Source organism: Hippocampus guttulatus, chromosome 8 (assembly GCF_054856545.1).
Source record: "Hippocampus guttulatus isolate MCC_2025c chromosome 8, RoL_Hgut_1.0, whole genome shotgun sequence".
In the NCBI taxonomy this organism is placed as follows: Eukaryota; Metazoa; Chordata; class Actinopteri; order Syngnathiformes; family Syngnathidae; genus Hippocampus; species Hippocampus guttulatus.
The window spans coordinates 6,187,306-6,210,140 of record NC_141268.1 but is presented as its reverse complement, the minus strand read 5'-3'; the positions used below and the strand labels follow the sequence as shown (position 1 = coordinate 6,210,140).

General features: G+C 41.1%; 2 protein-coding genes across 2 annotated transcripts; one reads left to right on the top strand and one right to left on the bottom strand.

The window, feature by feature from the left end:
- Positions 1 to 4,714: 4,714 nt before the first annotated feature.
- Positions 4,715 to 9,388, bottom strand: tshba (thyroid stimulating hormone subunit beta a). The gene is made up of 3 exons (XM_086118347.1): positions 9,250 to 9,388; positions 6,253 to 6,444; positions 4,715 to 5,176 (listed from the first exon to the last, which is right to left on the bottom strand). Exons 2-3 carry the CDS (start codon positions 6,412 to 6,414, stop codon positions 4,904 to 4,906), a joined length of 435 nt encoding a protein of 144 aa, XP_085974473.1. The 5' UTR covers positions 6,415 to 6,444; positions 9,250 to 9,388; the 3' UTR covers positions 4,715 to 4,903.
- On the top strand, positions 8,994 to 22,779 carry slc5a8l (solute carrier family 5 member 8, like). The gene is made up of 15 exons (XM_086118348.1): positions 8,994 to 9,434; positions 10,822 to 10,887; positions 11,073 to 11,124; positions 15,053 to 15,120; positions 15,245 to 15,399; positions 15,968 to 16,108; positions 16,197 to 16,326; positions 16,412 to 16,500; positions 17,446 to 17,558; positions 19,172 to 19,239; positions 19,315 to 19,401; positions 19,488 to 19,672; positions 21,345 to 21,451; positions 21,545 to 21,630; positions 21,711 to 22,779. Exons 1-15 carry the CDS (start codon positions 9,081 to 9,083, stop codon positions 21,822 to 21,824), a joined length of 1,815 nt encoding a protein of 604 aa, XP_085974474.1. The 5' UTR covers positions 8,994 to 9,080; the 3' UTR covers positions 21,825 to 22,779.
- Positions 22,780 to 22,835: the final 56 nt, after the last annotated feature.

Below are 22,835 nucleotides of genomic sequence, written 5' to 3'. Positions count from 1 at the left end.
TTCCGGCAAGAAGATAATTTTGTACAGCTACCCTTGGCTCTATTAGCAGCCGAACATTAATTGAGTCTTGCCTGCCAATGGAGTCGAACCAAAATTTTACGTCGCTAAATTTCCAACCAATAAAAGCTGCTTTAACTTGGCCCAGACAATCCTACCTTATCAAAATTTCACACATTTGATGATAGGCCATGGCTGAAGACTTCTACAAATGTATTTTTCATCGTAGTGGTAGCGCCCCCCAAAGGAAATATGTTTTACTTTTTGATGTTGTTCTCCACTGTTGAGGAGAGAGTGGCCTTTCTCTTCCTCCGCATGTTCGTTAATTTCGGATGATGAGGATGTTGGTTATCCAAATACAGGCTGGAGACGATGAACAGTATCTTGGTAGGTTTTATTTTTCTTTTCTGCAGTTTACGTATCGTTTCGGGCTCCTGAGAGTTTCAGATTTCATCAGGAAGCCCAGAAAAAAATACAGTCATGAGAATATATAGAGACAATATGATAATGAGAGGTGGGAAGTTACGCCTCCATGCAAATCCCAGAAACAAAGAAAGGTCGATGCAATCCGATCTTGGCATGTTGGGAAAGTCCAGACCTTTCCCGCTGTGCGTAAATCTTGAGATAAGAGTCCCTCCCCGGGGGAACTTGACGGCCTTCAGGGACTTTCCCCACCGAGGTGGAGGTCAAGGGGGACTAAAGATGATTGTAATCACAGTAAGTGAAATAACTTCAACAGCATTCTACATTCTTTGTTTCAAGTGTTTGAACAGAACCAACAACAGAGAGGGGCTAAAAAATAACAGTAAGGAATAAATTCCTTAACACCACCTAGAGGGTTAACCAGATCAACCTCATATTTGCTCAAAATAGTGTCAAGGCCTTCATGATGTTGAGCTACAAAGCGTGTGAGTTTTCATGAAGCGCCGTTACCATGGCAACACATTGTTTGCCAAGAAAACAACGCTAATTTTGAGGGTCTTAACATGCACAAAAAGGTCAAACTTTGCACACACACACCAAGCCTGAAAAAGATCATCAATATTTTCTTAGTTTATTGTGCATTAAAAAATGGCTCAGACGTTTCCCCTACAAATTAAAAATATGTGCAAACATGTTTGCAAATACGTTTAAACCTGTATTAACTCTCACAGAAGGATTGGAACACAATGGCTCTTTGTGAACTTTTTAATGTTCTAAAACTTAAATAGATGGATGGGACAGTAAAAAAAAAATAATTTCTGAGGGAGCTGAATGGGGGGTGGAGGGGACTTTATCAAAACCGCAAATATGGCTTGAAAGAATTTTTGAGTAAACTGCTCATTTCCTCAATCTCTCACAAGTGAGGAATGGAAAAGTTAATCGTGATCATTTCAGAGGTTCATTCATTCAGAGGTTCATTCACAACAAGTGGTCATTAAGTCGAGATGTCCACAAACATTTGGTGCAGACTGATTGCTGTTTTTGGACATTACGTACAATGATTTTGAATGGACAAATTGAGTCCGGTTCCTCCGCTGAATCCCACCAAGACATGGGAAGAGGTAGGGGGCGTGGCTATTCAGCTGACGAGAGAGGGGCGTTTTGAAAGTGTAAGCTTTTGTTAAATTGTTAATTATTATCATTTTATATTTAAGCATTATATTATTTTATGTTAGTTACCTAAATTATTTTATGTTTAATACTTTCTGAAATATTCTTATGTTGCTTACATGTGATTGGGGAAGAAAAGCAGGAAGGTGGGTCATTACCGAAAGGGGGAGTGTTGTGTGTTCTAGGAAGTGTTGTGATTGGCATAGGACAAGAAAGGTAAACTGATGCAGCATTGGAAGGAGTGCAAAATTATGCGGTTCCAAAAATGATTTCGGCAATTATGTTATGTAACCATCAATCTGCACAGACTTGTGTGTCACCACAGTGGAATTCAAAATCATTTGTGGTTGAATGCAGACTTGCAGGGTAAATTAAGAACATACATTTTGAAGATTATGAAGGTAAAAAATGCTTACAAGTACCTGAGATTCCTGACAAACTTAAACATGTTTGTGTAGTGGTGTAAGAATAGTTACTGCTGAACTTTCTTTCTTTTTTCCCCCCTGTAGCATAGACGTGTCTTTTGAATAGTTATTGTCATTATGATTTTATTTATTCTGCCAATATCGAGATTGACATTACTTAGCTGCCATATGAACGGAAACCAAGGGCACTCTTGATTCTTCATTAGCCAAATCAGTGACCTGGCTTATAAAGCACAGGTGTCAAAGTCAAAGCTTGGGGTTCAATTCCGGCCTGCTACATGATTTTATGTGGTCCACTAAATAATGTAAATCATGCGTGTGTACTTAATTGCTCACTAAAATCTGTACTAAAGTGAGAAATTGTTTTCAATTTTAATCAAGGTGTGATATTGCAACCATTTTTGAAAATTTTAAATGAAGTTGAAAGAACTTAAACTGTGTGGTTGGCACATCCACCACACAGTTCTCAGGTTGGGGGTTGGAATTCGGGCTCTGGACTTCCTATGTGGGATTTGCATGGTTATTCTTCGGCTTCCTCCCAGTTTTCCCCAAAATGCTTCACAGATAATTGAAGACTCAATTGTCCTTCATTGTGAATGTGAGTGTGGATGGTTGTGTCCTGTACGTGTCCCGCATTTGGCTGGCAACCAGTCTAGGGTGTACCGTGCCTATTGCGCAGTCATCTTGGATAATCTCCAGCTCACCCTTGACCCAAGTGACGATGAGCAGTATAGAAAAGGGATGGTTTCACAGTGTTAACGACCTTCTGAGAAAAAACATAACTACTATATGGGCCGAGACAAAGATGAATGTGACACCACTGCTACAGAGCATTCTTTTCACTCATTGAAGACAAAAGTGAAGTCTGCCAGAGCCTCAAACAAGCAGAAAATGTTTCTGACACTGCAATTGTCCGAATAAAAAGTATTACTGAGACCCTGAAAGTGGGAATATTTTGGTGAAACTATTTAAAGACCCTTTAAAGTGAATTCAGAGATTATTTTTTGTTCTAAATACATTACACATCTTTGAAAATAATGCTGAAAATTTAAGACTGATAATTATCTGTGGCACTCAACTGGGGAGATGCAGCAAACTGGTTTCACTGTTTCAGGTTTCATGATTGTATTCCGACTCAAAAAGAACGGGAGTGCCTTCATTCAGATCGGCAGTTATGCAGTACAGTTGCGACATGCGCTTAGCTGGCTAGGTATGCCGGCATTCCGATAATGCATCTTCTCTTCAAATAATCTGCTGCCCTGTTTTAGAGCACCTTGTCGTCAGCTATGAGTGCATCTCACGAGGGGAAAAGCGAAAGCACGCAAAACGTGGTTTTCGTTATATTTGTATTCTAATTTAATTTAATTAAAGTACAAGCTTGCTACCCGATAAACCTCAGTTTTCGAATGTCTCTGTTATCGACCAAATCGGATTTCGACCAGAAAATTCGAGATTTTTACACCTCGGATTAAGCCCGAAAACTGTTTTTCGACCAAATTGAGCAAACCCGAATACGTCACTCGGCTTCCTTACACAAGGAAGTGTAATGTTCATTGTGAGCAGACGTGTTTGTTGTGATTTACGCAAATCTGACAGTTTTTTTTGTTTTGTTATTTCTGCATAGTGTATTAGCCCCTAATCATGGGCTAATAAATAGTTTCGGATTTCGAACAAATCGCTTTTCGAACAGCCTTCTGGAACGGTTCATGTTCGAAAACTGAGGTATGACTGTATTTGTATTTCGTATTCTTTCGTATTTGTGTTCCCTTCAGGATATATTTTGAAATGTATTTATTTGCCTTTTTGTTTGTCACCCGACGGCTATTGTATGTTCTGAGTTACTGAATTAAAAAAAAATAATAAAAAGTGCATTACTTTCACATTGGTGAGACAGCTCGACGTTACTTCCGCTTATGCTCCAACATTTCCTGTCTGATGCCGTTACCAGATGTGATCAGGCAGCAAGGTTGTTTGTATGTAATGTACAAAGAATGTATATACAAATACATTCTTACAAATACAAATGCACAAAACATTCCCGTTTCTAAAGGATGATCGTTGCAGTGGTATTTGAATCACAGTCGGTTGGGGCGTGGTTTCACCGCAGCATTTGAGAGTAAAGTGATTTTTCATGATTTTGAAACCTCCCTTATATTCTTGCTGATCATTTCAATCATTCATATTGGCAGGGTTCTTAACACTTTTCTTTTATCGTGTGTCAAATTTAGAACATTAGCCAAATCAGTGACCTGGCTTATAAAGCACAGGTGTCAAAGTCAAAGCCTGGGGTCGTTTTTACGATTTTAAAGCTTAACGGGCAAGTAGTCTCAAACATTTTCTTTCCAATATTATGTTCTGTGTGCCTTCACTGGTCTAAACACGGCATTCTGATTAATATTGCATTTGTGGAGTATGAATTCAGCAGCAGCAAAGTCCACTCATTTTTCGCCATCTCAGGGGGCAGCCATTTTGCCACTTGGCATCGACTGAAAATGCCATCCCAGTTGCTCGGAGCCCAGGTAACAACTGATCACAGCATTTTGACAGGTGCCTTCAACCCTCAACCCATAATAGCCTCGCAGTCAAGGCCAATATAGTCTCTGAGGTGACATTGTGGAAAGTTCAGGGGACCGGATGTGTAAGTAGTAAACAGAAAGCAAACCAAATGTGATTAAGTCAAGTGCGGCTTAGTTGGGAGGCTATTTAGAGGCTTTAATCAAGAGCACATAATCAGCCTGGGAGTCAAACAAACACATTTGTATACATCGGGGATGAACGAGGTCAGTGACTCAGACAAACATGAGGCTCACACGCCTTCACTGAGACAGTCATAGCATAGCAGGAAGGATGCAATGGCAAACAAGACAGTGAAAAAACATAAAGTAGCTTCAAAAGGAGAGCATGTCGTCGCCAGGGTATGGATACAGGTGTCGGACCGGTTTGGTGCACGCAGGGCCACCTACGTCCGCCCTGTGGGCACAATCGTTGGTGTCAGTCCGGCAGGCTCCGCAGTGGCAGCTGAGGGCTACTGGGTAGGTGAAGGCGGCACTGGCCACTCCGGGGCATCCGGGCAACTGGGCCGTACGGTACTCCACCCTGTCGTAGGTGCAGCCTGTCTGGATCAGGAAGCGCGAGCCAAATGTGTCCCTGATGTTGCTGTCCTGCTCACCGTACACAAGCAGCACAGTGTAAGTACACAAAACAAAGCCACAGCATAAGTTTAAAATGGAAACATTTCTAAAATAAAATGACGCACGGTGTAGGTAAGATTTGGGATATCTAGTATTGAGTGTATCAAACAACTGTCTTCAATTTTACTCAAAGAGCAGAATACCATGCCAAACTGAAAGTCTTTTAAGACAAACGCAACAGTCCAGTTGCAACGGATTCAACACCCCGAGAATTAACGTGGCCTGGATGAATGAGAACATTCACAAGCATGTTCATAAAATGCATTTCACAAGTCATCAAACACAATCATTGCACAACCTAGATCTTTCTATTATGACTATCGGTGTTTTCTGATAGCTTAGATACCCTGTGGCAACATGGGGCCACTCACCGGTCAGTTTTGGTCCTATGACAGACATCGCTTTGTGTATGGTGTGCTACGTTGGTCATCTTGAGTACACCACACACTATGGCCCATATACTCTCATTTTCGTTTATGACTTGCACGCTTTTTATTCATGCTGATTCTCCTGTCCAGAGACTCCAGACTAAAAGGCAGACCCACTCTGAAAAACGAGGTGCGATTCATTGACACTGAGGTCGGTTGTAAATGTCCTTTAAATCTGTGTTAAAGATAAAGCACACTTTAAATTAGAAAATTCCGAATGGAGCGTTTACAGTGCATTGCATCAGTTGGTCTCAGGATGTGTGCACCGCTTACACTTAGAAGCAGAGCATTTTTTTCCTTTATGACATAAATTCGCAAAGAGGTAAAATGTAATTGTGGCATAAACAAATCAGGCAAAAATTTTTCTTCATCATGTGTCGGGTCTCTCGCATTGAAAAACGTCAATGTTAAATCAAGTGTGTGTACCCTGCTTTAGTTGAGTGCTCGTGGGATTAGATGAGGAAGGAATTATATTTGAGTGCAGATCTGGATTAAGGTGCAATCTCTATTCACGTTGTGAGATTGTGCATTGTTGGAAGTCTTTGCATTCTTATCCAATAAAGCATGACTCTTGGAAAAGATTCGATGGTGTGCTTGTCGAGGATGTACAGTACGCACCCTGGAGTAGCAAAATCCCATGCAGACGGTGGTGTTGATGGCCACGCAGAAGTCACACTCGGGCTTCTCCACGTACAAAGTGTAATCGGTGGCTATGCACGTCGGTGCTGCCGAGCTGCAGAGCAGCAAGAGGAGGAAGCAGGAGAACACGGCAGCGTTCATCTTCAGCTGGAGTCCGAGTCACGGGGTCACCTAGCAAAGGATGAGAATATGAAAGGATGTCATTTTATTTGTCATTGCATTTGTTCTCTCTCTTCTGCATCACCTGCTTGAGAGAAGCCTGGCAATACAGTTACTAAGAAACCTTTGGGTGCTTATGTACTCAGTGCACTATACACATAATGTATCGTCTGTTGCCTTGCCGACACTTTATCTCCAGTCTGTGATCAAATGGAACCACTGTGAAATCAGGCCATTACGCTGATGACATGAATTGATTATTTTCTGCCAGTGTCCGATCAAAATAATCACCACCAGTTTCTGTGTGTGTTGATCAGAGATGTTCCATGAGAGATCATCCGGTAATGAGCCGTTTCCACTTAATTTTTCAGAGAATGATAAGTTATTGATGACAAATAATGTAACCTTTGTTCAGCTATTGAAGCCAGTGACATGCAGAACAATTATCTGCTTTTCCACTAGAGGACAGACGGCCCGATTACCCTGTGTGTGTTCTCCTGTTACAATTCATCCAGGAGCATTTTATCTTTGTGTTCCATTGAAGATTCCACACTTAGTAAGTCCATATGGGAGTAAATTGACACAAAATCATGAGTTCGGTGAGCAATATATACTTTTGGTGACATTTTTTTGGTGGAAATACTCGTGAGATTTTTCCAGTATCATACATACACGTGACTCAGTCAAAGGTGGGAAATCCTGCACTGGAGGCCTTGTACTCATTGTTTTTACTGGAAGGATTGGATATTTCTCATGAGCCTCTCAAATATTAAACCAAGGTATTCTACGTTTGCCAAAGATGCTCTAATCTGTCTCTCATTTGTGTAAACATTAAACCGGGAAAAGGTGTCTTCACACTAAATTGCCATACTCTTAAATGTGTTATCTACTCTCAGGAGCATAAAAGAAAAAGCATTTCAAACTTGAAACACATCCGGTAGTCTATAAAGTGAAATGTACAATTTGTCCTTATCGAGAATTTTGTTGAATCATTGTCGAGGATATTTAAAGCACGTGGATTTTGTTACCTGATTGTCATTCAGGTGTGGTTCATTGGAAACGCACATTAGTCGTTATGATTAGTCACCCTCACAAATTCATAAATTCTTCATTGAACTTCATATTCTTTCGACCGTATTAAGTAGAGGTTATGTTCTCTTCTCTCTCTCTTTTTTTTTTTTTAAATAAAGACAATATACAGGTAGACGCAAACAGAAAAATATGTGAGCTAGCTTCCAGGGTGGACAGTTTGGGCTAATGGTGTAATGGGCACACGGTGTTTCTAAGTGAAGGTTTACTTCACTTCAAAACATCATTCAGTTAGCAAGGTGGCCATGTACTGTTTCACAAACACTCTGAATTTCTGAAAAGTTTGAAGACTGTATCATTTCATATTTCATTGTGACATAGTGGATATTTTAAGATGGACAACATCCAACTCTGGACATATGAGATGACGAAAATGATGTGCAATTACTTACTCAAATGTGCAACTACCCACTGTTTCAGCTTCCACTGAAGAATGACTATGTAAAAAATTGGCATTATGCCACTGTAAACATCCCTTTTTCTTTTTTAAAGGAGCAGTGATCGCACCAAACATTTCCAATACGAATATGAAAATAGACTCTACGTGATTGAAATAGTATATAATGAGCAAACACATTTTAAGAGACCTGTCACTGTCTATATTGTACATTCGCAAATGTTTGGCCACTTATGACAAGGCCGCAAAATGTCATGATTCTGCTCCATGTTCATGATTTTCTGAGTGATTCACACCAAAAGCACACTAGTGATATTAACACATGAAGACAAATGGGTTTGTCAAATGAGGTTAATTGATCTTCCATTGGATTTCACACCTCACATGGAAACCGAGTCAGTCAACAAACATTAGCATGCGCTAATGCTAAGCATTTATGGAACCAGACAAACTCACAGGGTTACCGTGAGTTCATTAGTTCAAGTTAAATGAAATCACCCCAAAAAAATCAGCATTTTACACATAGTATGCATAATTTGTTATGAGTACACAAAGGTGCCTTGACCATGACCACATTCTACCGGCCACGTTAAAAAAAAAAAAAAAAAGCTTCACTATATGCATGATTTGAGTATTAAAAATGATCTGTGGAGTGATATTAAATAATATATGACTGTCTGTGGTGATCATTTTGGTGAACCAGCTGCTTTCCGAGATAAGCAGGAGGTAGGAAGCAACCTGGAGCTGCTCATTTTTCGGAAATGTTTCACTGAGGGTGTGTCTTTTGTTTTGACAGAACAACAACAACAAATACACCAGAGGTCAATGCTTCTTTTTTTATAAACACATGAGATGACGGCGGACCAATGCCCCAGGCTGTCTTTGATAGATTATTAACAAAGGGAAATAATCTTTATGGTCTTCAGGTAGCCTCTTACATATCGCGAGGCAGAGGAGTGTCTGTGTGAATCAGTTCTGGTGACTCCACGGTATGTGTATCTATTAGTTGTTTTTGATGAGCTCGGAAAGGACTTTTTCTCTCCCTCACTGCTGCTTTTTGTAATCTTGTTTTTTTTTTAATTTTCTCCCTTCAAGATTTTTACTTTGAGATATTCTATCTTCAAGAATCAAGCACAAGGCATCTTCCACGCCGGAAGTCACCATGGTTGGCACGGGTGGCCCAGTGGCCACCTTCTCCGTATGGGACTATGTGGTGTTCGCGGGTACGATTGTGGGTGCCGCCGGCGTTGGCCTCTTCCAGGCCTTTCGAGGACGCAAGGAGAACAGCAGCGCCGAGTACTTTCTGGGCGGGAGGCAAATGTCGGCGGTACCTGTGGCCATGTCGCTCACGGCCAGCTTCATGTCCGGCGTCACCGTCATTGGCACCCCAGCCGAGGCGTACCTCTACGGAACATCCTTCTGGCTCTTTGGCATCGGCTACGTCATCATGTCGTTCATCACTGCTGAGATTTTTGTGCCTCTATTCTACCGGCTGGGGATCACAAGTGCCTATGAAGTAAGAGGGAGACAAACAAGTCTAATATGAGCGTAATGACTGTGATATAAACTTAGCAATGGAAAAACACAGATTCCAAAAAAATACAACAAAGTCGTTGCCAATCATTTGATCGTCATATTTAATCCACATGCCTTGTTTGAGTTTACTACATTTGAACATGTTTGTTTGTAATTTTAAAGATTTTTAAAAGCAGTTTTGGTTTGACTGCATTAAGTTTCTCACTTCCATTTTAGTCATGAGTAAATCCATTAATTTTAATTTTCTAGTATTTCAAATGGGCGGCCCGGTAGTCCAGTCGACTTCACAGTGCAGAGGTTCAATTGCAGCTCCGGCCTCCCTGTGTGGAGTTTGCATGTTCTCCCCGGGCCTGCATGGGTTTTCTCCGGGTACTCCGGTTTCCTCCCACATTCCAAAAACATGCATGGCAGGCTGATTGAACACACTAAATTGTCCCTAGGTGTGAGTGTGAGTGCGCATGGTTGTTCGTCTCTGTGTGCCCTGCGATTGGCTGGCAACCGGTTCAGGGTGTCCCCCGCCTACTGCCCGAAGACGGCTGGGATAGGCTCTGGCAACCTCCGCGACCCTTGTGAGGATTAAGCGGTTCGGAAAATGGATGGATGGATAGCATTTCAAATTCCAGTCGGTTTGCACAATGTGCAGTTTGTGAAATAACCTCTAAAATGAAAGTTTTATATATTCTCAGTACAACCTTATGTAGTGGCGCTTGGTTTAGTTTAATTCATTCCATGCACGGACGCAGCAGTAATTGAAAATTAACCTAACGTTGTCATCTATAGAGTAAAATGGATCTTTAATTGACTTCATGTGCAGGATGGCTCGTTTTTAAAATCACGGTGATGGATCACACACACACTTAAATGAGTAAATCGAAGAGAAAGGGGAGCCTGGAGCTCCTGCCCGCTATTTTACTACCACAGAGAGAATACCTGGAGAAAAGCCACGCAGACATGGGGAGTGTTCATACTCGAATGAATGATACCCCTAAATTGTAAGATTCAATCCAGTAAACAACAGCAACATAAATAAGGTTTTCATGAGCTTCATTTAGCCAAAAATGGCAGTAGACTACAGAGCCAAAAAGTAAAATCGGTTGTAAACAGTATATTATTGACGTCGTTCATGAGTTGAACTTGGAAATAACAAAATCAGACATAAATCCCCACTCCTGGCCAGCTCCATTACATTTTTATTGACAACGAAGCTAAAATGGTTCAAAAAGGTAGCCAGGTGGACACAAATGGCCAGCATCGAGCCCAGAGGAATAAAATAAAGAGGTACAAGTAAACGTGTAACAGGAAGTTAAAAAAAAACAAAAGGACTACCATCTGGTATTTTAACTTGTATGATTCCTTTTCAATTGTAGTACCTGGAGATGCGCTTCAGCAGGCTCATTCGTGTACTTGGGACCTTCATGTACACCATGCAGACGGTTGGTAACGCAACACAATTTCGCCAGCATGCACCTTTGCAGTCTTCATCCTGACAAACAACACCTGGCTTTGTTTTCCCTGTTGGTCTGATGGAAAATGAAGCATCTTTCCCTCCTCTATGACTATGAATGGCAAGCTTGCGTTGTTTCCAATCCAATCAAGTAATGGCGGTCTCTCCGAACAGATCCTGTACACCGGTTTGGTCATCTACGCTCCGGCTCTTGCTCTGAATCAAAGTAAGTCACCAAATAATACATTTTAAAATTTTAAAACGTCAATCTCTGATGAGTCACATTTAATCTGAGCTGTTTTTTTGTTTTTGGGGGAAATTCATACTTAGTTGTTCATTGGACTGTTTTCCCTTTTGTCAACACAGCAAGCCGAGAAATCACACTATTAAGTTCTTGACAATAGAAAATCGGGGATTTAGTGCAGAAAGATCTGGAGTGTTGACGGCAGTGAATTTTCATCGTCAAAAAAGCACTGATATACTGGATGTGTGGGAGGTGCCTCAAGAACTTAATGCAGGGAGGTTTGCAAGAAGGTATGTGACTTGTGTCTCGACAAGCAGATGGAGGAAATAAATACAGTACAATGCTCCTGTTAGCCTAACTGAGAAGCGATGCTGTGGACAAAAATGTTTCACAAAAAGACAAGAGACACAGACTACACATCATAACGACACGCCGGAGTAATTGGAATCATGACCGTTTGAGACTATGACAAAACAAACAAACATGTGATCAGTAACTATTGTTTTAGTGACTCAATGACGTGCGCCCAACTTCTCATGCTGTATTTCAGCAAATCGTGGCCAGGGACATTTATTTATTCAACTCAACTGCAGATGACAGGGAGGAATTTGCATCGTCAAGCCTTTATTTGTACAATACCTCCAAATCAGCATGGGTGTGCTAACTGCTCTTACGGTTTGTCGTGTAATCCAGTAACTTAACACAGCACAACAATCACGATAACTACACTAACAATGTCTCTTCTCCCATGTCAGATGTCTGTCATAGTTCCAAACCTGACCTGTGGTGCCAGAAGTTAGAAGGAAGAGTACAAACTAAGTAGTAGTACAAGTAGAAATAGAAGAACCGAGGCTAACTATTCGCTTATTTAGTAACTATATTACACATTGTAGTCGCAAATGCTTCTCCTTGTCTTTTCTATTGTGTGGAATGACTTGGGAGACGTGTTATACAAACACTTAGCGCAACCAGTTGTTGCTGTGAAATCACTCTTTACTAGAGGTGTCAAAATTAATCGATTATTTAGCACCTAATCAATTATAAAATTAATCAATGACTTTTTTGAATTATCAAGTACTGGTAATCTTTTAGAGCCATTGTTTAACTGAAATGTGTCCAAATCCTTTGATTTGAACTAGAGCTGTCAAACGATTAAAATATTTAATCTAATTAAAAAACCCAACTGTCATAATTAACTCAAATGAACTAAAAATTAATCGTGATTACTCACACATTTTTTAGCGTTTCTGAATTTCCTTTTATATATTTTTTGTCCTATTTTCCCCCATTTTAATGCTCTCATCAACATGGATCAGTTTTCTATGTGCAAAATGCAAATATTTTCTGAAATAACAATTTCGATTTTCAATTTTACACGAACATTTTTCACTTGGAGCAGTTATTCACACATAATCTCTCACACAATATTACAGTGAAAAAAATATTTTGTCACACAACAGCTGCTTTAACTGCTCTTTTTATGGAATCAAAACAGAGCAATATAATATTATAAAGTGCACATCTAAGGTAAACTAGTACTCAGCCTATCGTGGATTTAAGCCATGGTTGCATACTTCGTTTTTCTCAAGTTTGCTTTGAACACAGCAGTCAGGCTATGTTGATCTGTTGGTCCTTCTTGCTCGGAGGTCTCTCTACGGTTTTGCGTAGACATCATTTCGGATGACTACACTTGGTTCGATGACAACACTGGAGACGTTTTATTTTCAGTGTGTTCGCTAGGTCGCTACCACTGCACCGCTGAACTCTCGAGGTGCCTCAACTCACCCTCGCTGTCAGACGAACACAGAGAAGCTCCACCCGCTTTATTTATATGGCCACGGAACACTGTAACCTTCCACACAAAATAGTTTCAAACAATCGCGTCAGTTTCAGCTTGAGTCGAGCTGTGGACAATGTTGACAGGCTTGCATGCAGTTGCCATACATTTAGCTATGGCTTCAGCAAATTTGTTCTTCGTCGTGTTATCCATTTTCTTCGCTTTGAAATGATCCATAGCTGTCTGTCTGAGACGAGGGGGCGGAGTACTCACGTCAGCTGTGTGCTTGGCCATTCAGTGGTATTACAGACTCTACGCGCTATGATGATAGCTCAGTTTACGACTGCAAAACATACAGGTAACTTTGGTCTTGTCAGTGGAACAATCTGGCAACTTTTTAAAAGTAAACTTTCCATTCATAAACTCTTTAAGTATCCGTTTTCGGTGTCTCGCGCTGCCGTGGCTGGCAAAACAAACGTGCGTGGACATGTGCAGCGCGCTTGTTGTTTTGTTTCTGGTGTATTTATAGAGCAACGTAACATCCGCTGTGACGTGTGCCGCGTTAATCTCGCGAGAAAAAATGTAATCCCGTTAAAATTCATTTAAATTAATGCCAATAAAAACGCACTAAACTGACAGCTCTAATTTGAACGTCTCAACAGTAATTATTCTCTGATTTCTATCGTCCTTCATGAAAGCAGACTGAATATCTTTTGTGGTTCATTAAAATAATCCATTTCAAAACATCTGTTTTTACTTTGGAAAACAATGACCAAACCAGTCACTGAATCAGTTGAAAAATGGTTGACGAGTACCTCAGCAATCACACTTGTGTGGTTGTGCTAAATATTTGTTAAATGGTTTTTAATCCTGAAACGATACCAAATCAACCACAGCAATTGGTTGATGAACAGTAATTGGGGGAAATAAACATTTTTGGAATACACTTCATTGCAAATTACATTTTTATCCGTTTATTTGGTTAATCGATGGAGTAATTGATTCTAAATATATATGTTAATTTGTGACAGCGCTTCTCTTTACACACCACTGGATAATCAGTCAAGATGATCAAGAATCTTTTAGATTCACCCCGATAATCGAGAATCTGCTGGCTTTGATCAGAAGCGGGGAACATTTTCAAATGTGGCTCGGTTATCGATATGCATGCACACCCGCTGAACAAACCAACGTGAAAGTCTCTCTAAAAAGAAAATAAATATTATATAACAGTGTGTCCCCTAGCGGATACTGCACGAATTGCACCTTATTAAAATTATTCATTCCGTGTCTTTTATGCATTTTATCACTTTTAAATGATCCTGTGGGCTTGATCGAACCTCTTTGCGGGCCGGACTCGGCCCGCGGGCCGCATGTTCGACACCACTGCTGTAGGTGGTTCCAATGAATGCAGGAAACCACACCCTATTGAAAAATAGATGCTGCCTTATGTAGCGTCTTTTCTTATGCCTACACATCCCCACATGAGCTGCAAAAATATATCAGTTTTCCACGCCACGACAACATCTAGCGACCTTGTGAGCTCACGGCCTTCTGGGACTCCTCATGGGTGGTGGGTTCACCCGCAACGTTCCCTGCTCACTTAGGAATTTGAATGACGACACCAAACTGTTCTTTAAAATGAAGCCTCTGGGGAAGGTAGATGCATTTTGGGGGTGTAGGTGCAGCTAGCTAGCTAACCACACTCTGGAGTGGTAGAAATGGCCCAAGTAATAATAGGTAAGTAACTACCCATTGCGCCGGCTAACCACTGATGCGAATGAAGTGTGGACATGCGGACTCATGCTGAATGCCCAAGTGTTTGCACTGATTTTCGCCACAGCCCCAAAAAACTGGAAAACTTAAATGATTAAAAAAACAAACTGTTTTTAACAGTAAATCTGTATTATTCCATACTACATAGTTCTCACTCTTTGGCAATGTTTTCAACACTTAGCTTCAAACAATGTATTTAAAAACTAACCTCTGATTTGTCATTACAGGGGCTTTAACAACTCAACTGAAATGCACTCAGCAGTTAACTCACAAACTGAACTGACATAATTACACTTACTTGATCATGGTAAAACGTTGACACCCAATTACCAGTCATGTGCATTTCTGATTATTTAGTCACTGGGATGGATCTGTGGGGAGTGCTGGTGGCTACGGGGGCAGTGTGCATCGTCTACTGCACTTTGGTTGGTAAAACGCCCTCACGTGTTTCAATGTTTCTACTGCCACTCTGAATATCCCTGAGCCTCATTTTGCTTGTCTGCTCAAAATTGTTGAACTCTAAATGATCAGTGTTGGTATCATCTACAGGGTGGCCTGAAAGCTGTCATTTGGACCGACGTGCTACAGATGGTGATCATGTTGGCCGGTTTTGTGGCCGTAATAGCAAGAGGGGCCGTGCTTCAGGGAGGCCTGGACAAAATTTGGGAAGACGCTGGCCAAGGGGGTAGACTTGAGACATTTGAGTAAGGACGGACGTATTAAGTATCATTGTTGGAAAGAAGTGTTATCTATTTAGGAATCCAAAAAATACATGCGGTGCTTCAATCACATCATATAACTTTGTGATGCTTACAAATATTTTGTCACAAGGCCCAAGACAAAGAGAAATCCTTTCAAAACCAATAATTTGGCCTTTAACATGTACAAAACAATTCCAACACACACACACACACACACACACACACTTCTTATTGAGAGGGCTAACAAAGATAAGTAACCGAAATAATGTGGTTGCACTCTCTTATAACTTGGGTGAGGCAGTGTTCACATTCAAACTCATGTTAAAAAGTGGGAGACAGCACATACTTTACCTGCCACCATTTAATGTGCCTTGGACCCACCCCCCCTTTTTTCCACCCCAAAGACACAAGTCAAGAAGGCACTGTCGGTTCCCGCCATAATTATTATTTGTCAGTTTTTCGACTGCTTGTTTTGTTATTTATGGCCTAGGAGTGTCCTGCAATGGAGCTTGTAAAACCAAGACAAATATTTTCCACATATAAGCTGTCTTTCATTTTGGACCTGACTCAGCTTTGACCCTGATCCCCTGAAGCGACATACATTCTGGAGCACGACTATAGGTGGTAGCGTGACATGGATGTCAGTCTACGCTATAAACCAATCCCAGGTGCAACGCTACATCTCTTGCAAAACACTGCGCCATGCCAAGATGTGAGCATTCCTGCAGCCTACATTATTTATCGATAATTATCAGTTAGAAGCCTTCATGCCCTTACATCACCTCTCACTCTCTGTCCAGGGCTTTGTATGTGAACATGGTGGGCTTGTGTGTGACTCTTAGTCTGGCAATGCTGTCTGGCCTCGCAATGTTCTCCATTTACAAGAACTGCGACCCGTTCACCAATGGCGATGTCGGTTCCACAGACCAGGTACTTCTCAACCTGGCCATCACACAGGCGCCTGCCTATGCGTTGAATAACAATGTCTTTGCAAAAAAAAACAAAAAACAAACAGTTGCTTCCCTACCTGGTCATGGACATCTTGGCTGCCTACCCTGGAATTCCTGGTTTGTTTGTGGCTGCTGCATACAGTGGCACCCTGAGGTGAGGCTAAGGAGAGAGAAATGCATTGATTTAGTGTGAGAGGTGTCCAAACGTTTTCTTCCAAGGGCCACATCCCAAAAAAAATCGGAAGAACGCATAGGCCATTTGAAGATTCTTCACCTCTTATTTATCCAAATCAATCCATCGGTCCAGATAAACATGCTCAGCAATTGTATGTTGTTTTTATATGATGCCGTAAAGCCTCAATACAGTTGTTGTTTAATTAATTAAAACTAGAATGTAACGAAGGAGAGCGCAGACCACCACCTCGGACAAAGTATTCATAAATATAAAAACAATTCATAGAGCTTTGCATTTCAGTTTATTTGTCTGTTTATTAGATAGCAGGCAACTTCCGGGTTAGTGAAGGATGGGGAAGAGATGGGAGGTGCCAATATGATTCTATGGGTTGGACAGTAGGGATCATTTTGACTTGCAATTTGAGACAAGACCAAGCTTTTTTTTGCTCCTCTCACTGAATAATCTGGTGTTATTAATACAAATGTTCTTATTATCTTATTTGTACGGTTTGTGTGGATCATGAGCGATTGTGGGCCAAAGTGTGGACATCATTGCTTTAGATCGTTGGTGGGAAACACGCAGCTCAGACGGAGCATTTGATACAACCTCACAGGGCACAACAATTCTGTCTTGGCAAAAGAAATGAATGCTCCCCTTTGAATGCCGCTGTTCAATTTTTCTTGTGAAACAATACTCAGTCATAATTATAATTATACCCTATCAACTGAAGAGTGCTATCTGAAGCACATTTTGTTTGCAGGTGTGCTGATTGTTAGGTTGGGGGAACAAATTAGTTTTGATTCATGAGGGAGTGCTCTTCCAGATAAGGAACAGCAAAACATGAATTGGCCCAGTGCTGAGAAAATACATAGGACAGTATAAAACAATCACATGGATGCTACATGATGAGTTTATGTTTTTCAGCACAGTGTCCTCCAGCATCAATGCACTTGTTGCAGTCACCGTTGAAGACTTTATTCGTCCCGTGTGGAAAAACCTCTCAGTGAAGCAGACAACCTGGCTGAGCATGGGCCTGAGTAAGTGTTGATAAAAGGTTAATTGTATGATAATGAATACACTTGTTCTTAGGGAACTCAAAAAAACGTTTTGTTTTGTTTTTTATTTCTGTGTGAATACGTCCAAATTGTAAGAGATTACCTTGACAGATTGAATAGATAACAATAAAATAAAATTGTATTGTACTGCATCGGGTGTTTCATAGATCTAGGTCGCTTCACAATCTCATATCTGAGTAACTTGGAATGGTAACAAAATAAAACTGGTTTCGCTTGAAAGGCGGTACAGTATCTTGAAATTTTCTGCTGCGGTGGTCTTGTCAGGCCACTGTTATATCACAAGCAATGTTTTTGCTTCTTGCCTAAAATGTGGTTTTCACTGACTTCAAACTGATCATGCTGTTTATTGGAAAGGTGTTTTGTGTGTCTTAAATTGATAAGAAAGGATGACCTGACAACTCAAATAACCGAGGCCTTGACAACCATTCACCCCGATTTGCCTGTTCACGTTCGGCAAGGAATTGAATCCCGTTTCAATATAGGCTGTGTCATCAAGGTCTTGTCTATTGAACATTTGCGATCGTTTTAATAAGACATTAATATCTTACATTTTTGTGTTAAGATTTTGGCTGCAAAAATTTAAGATCAATAGCTTTCAGTATATATAAATTGGGTTTCCATATCTTCAACAGTCATTGATATAAGATGATGTAGAGTGACACAGACTATATGAAAGACCCAGGAGCCTATAGTATTGTGAACGATGTAACAATACAAGTTCATGAACTCCACATTATCCATCAACCCAATTATTCAAACTGCTTATCCTCTCAAGGGTTTACTGCAGGAATGCTGAAATGGTTATGTAATAGAACCTATACAGTATACAATGTTTCTTCAGACTCACCCATCTCAGAAGATGAACAATTGATTGATGTCCTTAACCTGAGCAAACAGTTTTAACCACATACTGTTTTATTTCCCCAGTGCAAATGGCCCCTCTTTCCTAAAAATTACCGTTGAAGAACAGCACAAAACTGCTGAAAAAGAAATCAACTAAAGTACAAAGAACTCATTCTGTAAAAATAACTAACTAAATAAATAAATAAAAATACATTTTAAAAATCGCAAAAAAACATATTTTTGAAAATGTTAATACTTTGAGGAACTATGTTTGTCCTGTATGTTATTCCTAAATTTGTCAAAACTAGGCCTACTCATTTTGTAGTACAGGGGAGTATACAGTAAGACCTGGCGTTAGCAAAACAAAGACATGTCTGCTCTCTAGTGGTCACGAGTGAGATTAAAACTCAAAACTACAGTCGATTGATATTCAGTTCAGCACTTGAGATTTTGCATATTTGCTGTTTATACACACACACACACACACGCACGCACACACACACACACACACACACACACACACACACACACACACACACACACACACACACACACACACACACACACACACACACACACACACACACACATCTGCTTGATTTTCTTTATTCGAGAATTTTGACAAAAGCATGCCAGAGACCTTTCATTAAGAAACCTGGGAGCAGTTGTAAATTGTTGAAAAAAAAGTGCATATTTTATCTCCTTCAACCTGAAATCTGTTTTCTCCTGAGGTGTGTTCTTTGGCGCTCTGTGCATTGGGATGGCTGGAGTCGCTTCACAAATGGGAAGCGTTCTGCAGGTAAACCTGATAGACAATCACACACTGACAGTTTTATCTCTACAGCGCGGTGTCCTGATCGTGTTGTGTCCACAGGCAGCTCTCTCTATATTTGGGATGCTGAGCGGGCCACTTCTGGGGCTGTACCTATTAGGCATGCTTTTCCGCACAGCCAACTCAATTGTGAGTTGCACACACACACACACACAAAAAAACAAAACACTGATACACACCTGCTGCCCTTCATCACTCGCTTGTTGACTTTGCAGGGAGGCCTCACAGGAATGTTCCTCAGCCTGGTGTTGACACTGTGGGTAGGGATCGGAGGTCAGCTCTACCCGCCGACGGCAGACAAGACAAACCCTCTGCCAGTCAGCACTGCGGGTTGCAACAACACTCTCCAGTCCAACATGACCACAGAAGCGCCATGGACCACTTCAGTCACCCAACCTGAGTGAGACATAAGAGATCACTCCCGAGCATTCCTGTCATTCAAGTACAAAGAGGAGTTAACTTACTCTTTTCACCCTTTGACGACATTTTACAGACACAAAGTTCAGCCAAGTGTTTTCCATCTTCGATTGAGCCAAGGCGCATTTTTAACAAGATACAAACCTCACTGCACGTTACTCAACAAAAATGTTGCAAACAAAAGTGCCTTGAGATTCGAAATTGAAGTCGTTCTTTGACGAGGCCCGTCGCTAGAAACACATTTATCACAACGCATTTTTCCCCATTGGAATGAATGCGAATGCCATCAATTCTTTCCAACCTTTCCCCCAGAAACGAATGTTTGTTATAACAAAAATGGCACTGCATAAGAGTGTACTTTACAAACATTTGCAGTAATGACAGGTGCAACGATTACACAACAAATTTATTATCATGCTAATCGCTAATTCTTTTAGTAATCGATCCGAAACTTCATTTCATTTAAAATTGTCCAAATTGAAGTTCAGCCTCTCAAACGTAAATCTTCAAAAACTTCTGTAGTCCTCAGTGAAAGCAGACTTATTAGGCCCCGTTTTAAAAAGTCTCACACAAAGTGCAGTTTAACTGTGCCTATCGTTGGTTTCTTCTTTCTTTTGGCATTTTCGTAGTGGGCCCAGTTAGAAATGGGCGTTTTCACTGTTGTGAGTGTGAACATAGCTGACTTTAGTCTCGCCAAATCGTAGAGGCTCTCCATATTCTCTTTAAATTCAGTGCAGGAGAGGCGCGTGGTGTACATGGCGGAAGTATAACAGACTGGAGCAACAAGTACAATTACGCACACTACATATACAAGGAACTGGAAGAAAATCTCTACTTACCTCTGATGTAAAGATGGCCACTGCCAAGTGGTTAGTTGTAGACCACATTCAACTCCCAATCGTGCATCTATGTGTGAACCCGCCCAGACAAAGGAAGGAAATGTGATGATGTTCACCACACATATAAAAGCGAAACACAGAATATGTCTGTCGGTGCTTTAATCAAATTCACCAAAATTACATGCCACAACTTAGACCTGGTTTCACCTGGTCTAAAGTCTTGTCTACTTTCTGTCACCAAATTGTCTGCTGCGCCAGCGGTCGTGTAATAGAAAAAGGTCTTGGTCTACAGGAATGCTCAGTGAGGCGTCTACATGTGTTGCTCGATTGGTCGTATTCAGATATTCATTGCTTGAAGGGTTTTAACTGTGAAATGTGCAAGTAATTGTGCTATTAAGAAACCCTGGAAGGTTTATGGGGCATCCATTGAGCTCTCTCAGGTTAGGTAAGCCCTCCTCAGCCTGAGCTGTGTGTGGGAAGTGAGGGTGTGAGGGAACACAGAGAGCTACAGCAAGATAGAGTGATGGATTGAGCTAGAAGGCAGTAGGGAGGCCATGCCATTTAGGGGTACGTGATAGAGTAGGTGATAGAGTGGCATTTCCCAACATTGCAACCATAGCAAAGGGTCCTTGAGCAAGATACTGAACCCCTAGTTGCTCCTGGTGCTGCGTCACCAGTTGGGGAATGAGGTAACATTGTGAAGCGCTTTGAGTACTCGAGGTAGAAAAGCACTGTTGAAGTGGCAGCCCATTTACCATTTGCTTTATAACTATACAATACTGAATGATAATCTGACATCCTGTGTGTGTGTGTCAGTGTTAGGCCCCCTTTGGCAGACTTCTACTCTCTGTCCTACCTGTACATCTCCTTCCTTGGTACATTGACAACCATCGTGATCGGACTATTGGTGAGCATAATCACAGGTGAGGACCACTTGCCGACTTGCACCGTGGCAAATGCATGAAACCTCCTAACACAAGAAGACAAAGCAGTAAGTTCCCCTTTGTTGTGTATAGGTGGCTGCAAGCAAGGCAAGCTGAACTCCCAATTATTTGTGAAGAAAAGCGACTTAGCGTGTTTCAACTGCAGCCGTAAATCACAGGTAGAGTTTTGTTTTTTGAACAAAATTATTGAAAAGAAAATCTCAGGTCATTTTACCTCTACATTCCATTTTCATGACAGGCTTCAGGGAAAACAGAGAAGGGTGCGTCAGAATTTGACACAGGAGCCGACAAGTCAGGATTTGTACACTGTGACCCGACAAGCCACGATTTTGTTGAAGCGACCAAACTGTAATATTCCATTCAGATATTGTACCTCTAAGATGTATTTAACATAAATACTGGATCTTAGTCTGGCACACGATTATGTATTTCACATCATATAATTCAATGGCTATTTTCTTTACAATATAACGCATGTTAATGGAAAGGAATGGTACTACCCAATAATGTCTGTTTGAAAAGTACAGGTGACGCCTGCTATTCACGGGGGACAGGACCAGGCTGGCCTCCGAAAAACAGGTTCACATATAATTGACCCCATTGAAATGCATAGGGGAACAACATTTGTTGTAAAAAACGATTAAACCATAAAATTCTTCAAAAGGTACCGATAAATATTCAAAATGTTTGCCCCCCCGACCCCCAATAGATTTCAAAAAATCTGTAAATATGTGAATCCCGGGTGCTGAACCGTGAGTGTGCAGGAGTCAACTGTACAATACATCTGCTTTCCAGAAAGTTCAGTGGTACAAAATACTGTACATGTGAAGTACTTGCAATATACTAATTCGCTGCTTGATATGAATAAAATATGGGCGCACGGTGATCGATTCGTTAGCACGTCTGCCACTCAGTGCAGAGGTGCAGGGTTCGATCCCGGCTGCAGCCTTACTGCGTGGCGTTTGCATGTTCTCCACATGCCTGCGTGGGTTTTCTCCGGTTTCCTCCCACATTCCAAAAAAATGTGTGCGTAGCTTAATTGAACACTCTAAAGTGTCCCTAGGTATGAGTGTGAGCGCGGATGGTTATTGGTCTCTGTGTGCCCTGCGATTGGCTGGCAACCGGTTCAGGGTGTCCCCCGCCTACTGCCCGAAGTCAGTTGGGTTAGGCTCTAGCTACCCTTGTGATGACAGAACAACATGTCATTTCTTGAACTGCTGGTGATGCTCATCTACAAATTTTACATTCACTTTTATTACGCTAAGTACAGTTTTGGTCAATAATACATGCCTTTTTTTAAATCACCTTTTTATTTTACAGGAAAGGGTTCATTCTTGATTCAAAATGTGTTTATATTTAAATG

Excerpts from the sequence above, each read along its gene's own strand:
- tshba (XM_086118347.1), bottom strand. The coding sequence starts at position 6,414 with ATGAACGCTGCCGTGTTCTCCTGCTTCCTCCTCTTGCTGCTCTGCAGC. Across the intron at positions 5,177-6,252 it reads TGGGATTTTGCTACTCCAGG|GACAGCAACATCAGGGACAC; the intron begins GTGCGTACTGTA and ends TACGGTGAGCAG.
- slc5a8l (XM_086118348.1), top strand. The coding sequence starts at position 9,081 with ATGGTTGGCACGGGTGGCCCAGTGGCCACCTTCTCCGTATGGGACTAT. Across the intron at positions 10,888-11,072 it reads TCATGTACACCATGCAGACG|ATCCTGTACACCGGTTTGGT; the intron begins GTTGGTAACGCA and ends CTCTCCGAACAG. Across the intron at positions 17,559-19,171 it reads CTGGCTGAGCATGGGCCTGA|GTGTGTTCTTTGGCGCTCTG; the intron begins GTAAGTGTTGAT and ends TTTTCTCCTGAG.